Raw genomic sequence first — 7,556 nt, forward strand, 5'->3', positions numbered from 1 at the left:
CTGTGCTTGATTGGCCAGCCAACATGCCTGACCTGAACCCCATATGGAATCTAGGGGATATTCTCAAGAGAAAGATGAAAAACGGTCGATCCAACAATACAGACGAGCTGAAGGCTCAATAGGCTTCAGGCTGATCGCTTCCATGCCACACCTCACTGATGCTGTCATTTGTGCTAAAGGAGCCCTGACCAAGTATTGAGTGCATAAATGAACATACTTTAAAGAACTTGAACTTTTCTCTTTTGCAAATCCTTTTTTTGATTGATCTTAGGAAATATTCTAATATTTTGAGATACTGGATTTTTGACTTTCATGAGCTGAAAGCTCTAATCAAAATTAAAACAAAAAAATTCCGAATTTTGAATGCATTTTAAGAATACTTTTCCCATCAACTGGTCAAAATGCACAACACCGCTGTATGCTGCGTGAAAGACGCGTGCGCACTCTGATGTAAACAAGTGCGGACGAGAAGCACATGGCGGAACATGTGAGAGACGCTCTGGATGAAAGCGCACTTTCACTCTCTGACAGCAGATGGCGCTAAACTGCAGAAATAATAATAATAATAATTCATTTAAATGCAGCCGTTACCCCGGAAACCCTGTAAACAAAGCAGCTGCACTACTTTCTGTTTCTGAATCGTGTTTAAATGATTTAAGCAGTCATTCAGATTTGTGTATTTGCTATGATGTTCATCACAGCGCCAAATACTTATTAAATATACTTAATATTTAGACTTAATAGGCTATTTATTTTCAAACTTTTTTTTACATTTTAATCTGGACTACAACATGCCCTAGATATTGTTTGAAAGTGTTTTGATTCTTTATTGTTCGGTCACACTTTACATTAGGGCTTCATTAGTTAACATTAGTTAATTCATTAGTTAAACTGCCAATGAAAAATTCTTCTGAACATTTATTACTCTTAGGTATTCCAATATTTAATAACAGGATGTTAAAATCGCGAGTTGCAGCTGTGTTATTTAATGAGCTAACATGAACTAAGACTTTTTTTATTTAACAAAGATTAATAACTTCTGTAGCAAATGTAGCTATTGCTCATTGTGAATGTTAATGCATTAACTAAGGTTAACTAATGAGGTCTTATTGTAAAGTGATACCTATTGGTCTTTATAGTTCTTTTGCACTTTAATCTGTGTAAAACGTTTAACTTTATAAATTTTTCTGTATTGCTTTATTGCATTTAAATGTTCAGTTATTTTTGTTATAAGAAAAAAGTTATTAAACCTGTTATACTGTATTATGACAGCACTTTTTTTTAAACTAAATTTCAATACCGTGATAATACCATACACCGTGATAAAAGCATTAGCAATTAATCGCAACATGAGAATGTGATACCGGCATATCCCTACTTTACATGTAATGAATCTATATGAATGTTTCACTTTTTGAAATAAGTTACAAAAAAAATACACCTGTATGTCCAAATATTATTTGGGAAATATTTGGTTTCAATTAAGTTACATTAAGTTTTTCATACTTATTATAGTACTCTTAGTTGAATGTTTTTTAAATTTATTTACTCATTTATTTTTTCCCCCTTATTTTAATGTAATTTTTTATTTATTTAAAATATGTTTATGCTGTTTTTTCTCGAAACATTTCCATGGATCCTAGCACTCAGCTGGACCCCAGTTTGAAACTTCTAACTTGTCTGTTTTGACTGTTCCCTTAAAGTATATATAATTTGTATAAAATGTTTGCTAGTTAACCATCATGGTGATTTGACAGCACTTTCAGGTTGGAAGTTGTAGAGCAGGAAGAATGACAGAATTTGGTGTATTCAGCACAATATGGGGAAGAGAGAAATGTTTACTGATTATTATATTACTCAATATTTATCCTTGTATTAGTTGTCATGCAGTGCATTAAATCTTGTAGCCCTTTTTGGTTTTATAGCTTTTTTTGATGACCTGCAACTACACTACCTGTGAAAAGTTCATAAACTTGTCTGAATTAGTTTTTCATGATATCAAACATGTTTAATTTATGCTAAAATGACTGTAATAGTCATATTTTTAGACAAATATTCAATGAAGTTACAAATTTTATTAGTCACACTCATAATCATACTCAGTACAACGTGTAGTGAAATGCTTTTAACGGAATAGATTTAACATGGGTATAACGATCATAGAAAAATACATTTATTATTTGAACATAAATTAAAAACAAAACAAAGAAAAGAGCATAAACAAGTACATATAGAAACAGAAAATATTAGAAAAAATAAAATACCAGAAAACATCCAAATATTTTTATGCAGTGTAGGAAATTTAAGGTATATATGTGCAAAACTGCAAATGCAAAATCATCATTTCATTAATAAGTTAGAGTTCCTGGTTTTCACCACTGAACAGTGTCCATGTTGGAATATCTGTGTGATCCATTTCTTTTGTTTTTTCTAAATTAATTTTTAGCTTTTTATGCAATGAAACCATGACTTTGTACAGCTTTGGATGTTTTATAATGTATTTTTGGTGTCATGATGGCTTCAACCTACACGCATATGAAAAGAAGGGCCTGTGGCTCTCTCATTTACTCTTTTGTTTGTGTCAAATGTAGGATTAATTATAATTTAGTAGCGTCCCATGCCTCGCTCTTCCTCTCTTTATGCTGCTCTTTTGGACACTTTTTCTTCAGAGGCGTGATGTCTTTTCTGATTTTCAGAGGAGGCTTTATGCAGCCCAGGCTGCCCATAAGGTGGATGTTGCGGCAGCCGTGCAGCCAGTAAAGTTTCTGCCGCAGGAAGTGCAGGTCAGTAGATGATGATTTGTCTCTCTCTCCACAGAGACGCTTCTATGCGGCCACTCAAAGGGATCAGCCCTTGACTGTGCCTCTGCCGGGCGTCAAGGTCTCGGCAGGTGCCCCTCACATGTACCAGGATGTTTATGTATGTGCGGGTGCTGGGGAGGGTTTCTGCTCTCATATTAGGGACTGTTTATGAATTACAATTTCCGTTTAACTTTACCACGTCCCACAGGATGGTGAATTAAAATTTTTACTGCAATGACAGGAGGAGGGTTTTCATTAGTCTGATGCAAGTTTTGTGATTGTTTAAATTATTGCTTTGTTTATTTTAACCAATTATGCTTATATATTCCATGATACATACAATTCATCTGAACTAATTTCTTTATTTTCTTAACAAATATATTTTATTAAACTATGTTAAATACTGTCAAGGCAGTTTTTGTTTTCGTTATGAATCACCACAGAATGTTTATTAGAATGTCCATGAAAACATGGTGAGGATTAAAGGGGTCATATGATGCGATTTCAATTTTTCCTTTCTCTATGGAGTGTTTACAAGCTCTTGGTTCATAAAGAAGATCTGTAAAGTTGCAAAGACTAAAGTCTCAAATCCAAAGAGATATTCTTTATAAAAATTAAGAGTCAACCACGAAATCGTATGTGAATTAAATCTCTTTAAGTGGTATTACAACCATTATTTGTTCATTATAAATATCAACAGATTTTTCTAGGAACAGCCCAACTGTTTTGTATATTATCAAATGTGTATGGGTTCAAACCTGAATTTTTTTTTTAAATGCATTATTAAAATCTAAATACAAATAGTATGGTTTCTTATTTAGGTATTTACAGGATATTTAGACAAATTAATATTAATTGTGTGTTTATAGAGGAACTTTGAATTAAAACGCAAAACGTGCTTTGATACGATTAAAATGTCATCAAATTCAGTGGCCTGCAATCAATGTATAAATATTACATTATTATGTGCCAACTGGTTTTCACAACTGATTGCATTCCTATTAACTCACAAATGCACCAGAATATAACAAACATTTAATTGTTTTTGGTTGATTAAATTAACTTGGAAAATTGCAAATCGTTTATCCCAATTGGGACTTCCACAACAAAATGAGATACTCCAGCTGTTAAAAGAATACATTTATACAGAACAATAAGACAAATCATACAATATATAATAAATTTTGGTCAAACAAGTCTGCTAGTATATCTTATAGATATATAAAAATATATATATATCGTTTAAAAAGTTTTTTTTATGCATGCATCGATGCATTATATCATTAGTCACTTGAAAATAACAAAACAATGATATACGTAACCAGTACAAATTGGAGGGTGTAATTACATTCATTCATTTTTTTTTGTCTCTTCCAGGTGACTAAATTGCCTAGCGGGTTAGTGATTGCTTCCTTGGAAAACTATTCTCCTGCTTCTCGGATTGGTGTGCTCGTCAGGGCCGGAAGTCGATATGAGACGATCGACAACCTCGGTGTCTCACACTTGCTTCGTCTGGCTGCCAGTCTGGTATATATCCATCATGACTCTGTGTTTGACCGCTGTATTGCTTTTGTGCAGCATTCACTTCTCTATACTTCTGATTCCAGACAACCAAGGGAGCGTCTGCCTTCAAGATCTGCCGCGGTGTTGAGGCTGTAGGGGGAAGCTTAAGGTCAGTTTATCATTGTCACTGAACAGCTTCTTCTAAACATCTGTTATAGGGCTGTCGAAAAAACAAATCGAATTTCGAATATTCGTCGAATTTCGTTGAAAAATGTTGCATTCGAATTTTAGGTGTGCGTCAGGCAGCTTTATCAGTGGTGCACGAGATGCGATGACGATGTAAGTGTCATTGCATTTTAATGCTTTTGTTAGCCTATCCAGTTGAACCCACTAGATGCGGCGCTGCTACGTTGTTCATTCAAAACATTGCGGGAAAAAAAGAACATCAATGCGGAGAAGATGTTGTTTACGTCAAAACCGAAACCAAGCCGTTCACACAGAACGTATATTTATCACATTTTCTAGAGGGACGTCTATCACCGTTGCACTCGCGTCTCACCCAAGAGAGCCGCATGTTTAGAAAGCCATGTAAAATTAAAAGACTTTATGGCGGTTTTTCCCCATCCCACTGCATCTCAAGTTTTTAAATGAAGAAAGTACTCTTTGTGATTGGTTTTCGGTCCTTTGTATTAAACTATACATACATGCATGATTCTGTTTTGTTTCTAATTGTTTAAGCAACTTTAATTATATAAGGTTTATAAACATTATTTTTTTAAACAGAAATTATGCCTTTTAAATTCGAATATAATTCGAATATTGATCATATTTAAGTACAAAATTCGAATTTAGTTTTTCAGCCATTTTGACAGCTCTAATCTGTTATCTATAATATGTATGGTATGTGACATAATAGAGTGGTTTTCAGCTGCCTTCGCATCAGGACCCAAGTTTACCTTTAGCTTATTTGACTTTTTTTGACTGCTCAAAACCACAACAGATCTGCCACCCACTTTTGATTTGCAACCCACCCGTTAAGAACCACTGGCTTAATATATATATATGGTGCATTATTATACACAAATCTGTTATGTTATGTGAATAAATGTTTATATTATATTTTTACATGCAGTGTGTCAAGCTCCAGGGAAACCATGGCATACACTGTAGACTGCCTGAGAGATCATATGTGAGTAGAACACATTAGTTTGTCTGTATGATCTTTTCTTCTACTGGAAACAAATATGTTGTCTGTCTGTCTTCTCGCAGTGACACTGTTATGGAGTATCTGATCAATGTGACCACTGCGCCGGAGTTTCGGCCATGGGAAGTGTCAGACCTCACTGCCAGGGTGAAACTGGATAAGGAACTTGCCAAGCAGACTCCTCAGATTGGTATGCAGTGTTTAAACCCTCTGGCAGTCATTTTAGACTGAAAGCTTTTGTGTTTTGTATTTAAATTAATTTTTTTGCCTCATTAGAATGGTACAAAACTTGACTTTTGGGTCACTTGCTGTATGAACATACAAAAAATTGTGGACGTGAATAGAAAAATAGAAAAATACAGAACTATTTTTGGGTACATTCTACAAGTCAGCCTTAATTAAATAATCTTCAAAAATGTCTTAATGTCTATCTAAAAATAAATATTTAAATATGAATCAAACACAGTATTTAATTGAAACTGTTATTATAGATATTATATTATGGAACTCTTTTATGAAGTGAACTCACTTAAAGAGTTATTTAGTATAATTTTGCCAGAAAAAGTTTTAGTATTTTTATCGTATGTTAATGTAAAAAATCTTGTGTAATATAATGTTTGCTGGTTTTTATTGTATTTGTTATACTTGTATTTTTTTAATTGTTTTTGCCATGAAAATAGCCTAAGATGCTGACATGGCATTAAATAAAAATATACTACTACTACTATATTATAGAAAATGTTATTATAAATATTATATTATTTTTCTCATATTTTATTTATTTTATATAGAAATAATTCGTACGCATAAGTTAGAGGTAAATATCAAAATTTTGATACAAAATATAACATTAATTTCTTTAAAAATAACGACGTCACGCTTTTTTTGCTCTTGGTCTGTTTTGACTGCCAAGTATCACACGTTTGGCCCCAGAGGGTTCATTTTGATAAATAACTGTTTGTTAATACAGGAATTTTGTCATATGATTGACGGAGGTTGGTTAGCAGTCATAATGTCTCTGATTTCTGTTTCCATTCTTCATCTGTTTGTTTGTGCCTCAGGTGTCATTGAGATTTTGCATGCTGCAGCTTATAAGAATGCCCTGTCCAATTCCTTATACTGTCCAGACTACATGCTCGGCCAAATCACCACAGAACAGGTAAGGCAACGTTTTGGAGGGAAAACAAATGGATATGGCTCATTAATGTTTCTTGTATTGTTGTACAAATTCATTTGAATCTTTCTTGTAGCATTTGAGTCTTGTCCAAATTATGCGTCATTTCATATCATAGTAACAATAAATATCGTAATATAGTTTCCGCTGGAAATTGAATAGATAAATTATTTTGATTTTCATATTTTAAGAAATTAAAAGGGTCATGAACATGAACTGTTTTTTATTTTGTACTGTTCTCTGAGGTCCACTTATAATGTTATTAAGATTTTTACATAAGAAAATATCATAATTTAGAAGTAATAAGCTATTTTCTGTCCTGTTTTTAACCCCCCTCATCAGAACGCTCTATTTGAATAGGTGTGGCAGATTGTAGACTTAGAAGTAAACGCCCACTTCAATGATTGGCTTACAGTGTACATTCATTCCTCATAGATGGATGCCGCTGTGATTTAGGTTTTAAAAATAAATAACTCAATACATATCAAACGCTCTGAGGTCCACTTATAATGTTAAGATTTTTACATAAGAAAATATCATAATTTAGAAGTAATAAGCTATTTTCTGTCCTGTTTTTAACCCCCCTCATCAGAACGCTCTATTTGAATAGGTGTGGCAGATTGTAGACTTAGAAGTAAACGCCCACTTCAATGATTGGCTTACAGTGTACATTCATTCCTCATAGATGGATGCCGCTGTGATTTAGGTTTTAAAAATAAATAACTCAATACATATCAAACGATCTGGGGCCCGTTCTTCGTACGTCGCTAACTCAGTTAGCTGGATTTGATTGTTGACGATTTGGCATGATCTTGGATAGTTTGGTTCTTCGAAGCTCATCCCGGAGTTGCTGTCATAGCAACAGGTCCGTAAG

At 33.6% G+C, this 7,556-nt stretch overlaps 1 protein-coding gene across 1 annotated transcript in view; it reads left to right on the forward strand.

Moving 5' to 3' along the window:
• Positions 1 to 7,556, forward strand: part of LOC107745655 (cytochrome b-c1 complex subunit 2, mitochondrial-like) — a 17,006-nt gene that overhangs the window by 1,885 nt on the left and 7,565 nt on the right. Inside the window, exons 2-7 of the mRNA XM_016559579.1 lie at positions 2,697 to 2,783; positions 4,179 to 4,328; positions 4,409 to 4,473; positions 5,437 to 5,493; positions 5,574 to 5,698; positions 6,570 to 6,667. Of these exons, the coding sequence (XP_016415065.1) occupies positions 2,697 to 2,783; positions 4,179 to 4,328; positions 4,409 to 4,473; positions 5,437 to 5,493; positions 5,574 to 5,698; positions 6,570 to 6,667 (582 nt within the window). The remainder of the gene's footprint in view (positions 1 to 2,696; positions 2,784 to 4,178; positions 4,329 to 4,408; positions 4,474 to 5,436; positions 5,494 to 5,573; positions 5,699 to 6,569; positions 6,668 to 7,556) is intronic.

Source organism: Sinocyclocheilus rhinocerous, unplaced genomic scaffold, assembly GCF_001515625.1.
Source record: "Sinocyclocheilus rhinocerous isolate Xijiao unplaced genomic scaffold, SAMN03320098_v1.1 scaffold768, whole genome shotgun sequence".
NCBI lineage: Eukaryota > Metazoa > Chordata > Actinopteri > Cypriniformes > Cyprinidae > Sinocyclocheilus > Sinocyclocheilus rhinocerous.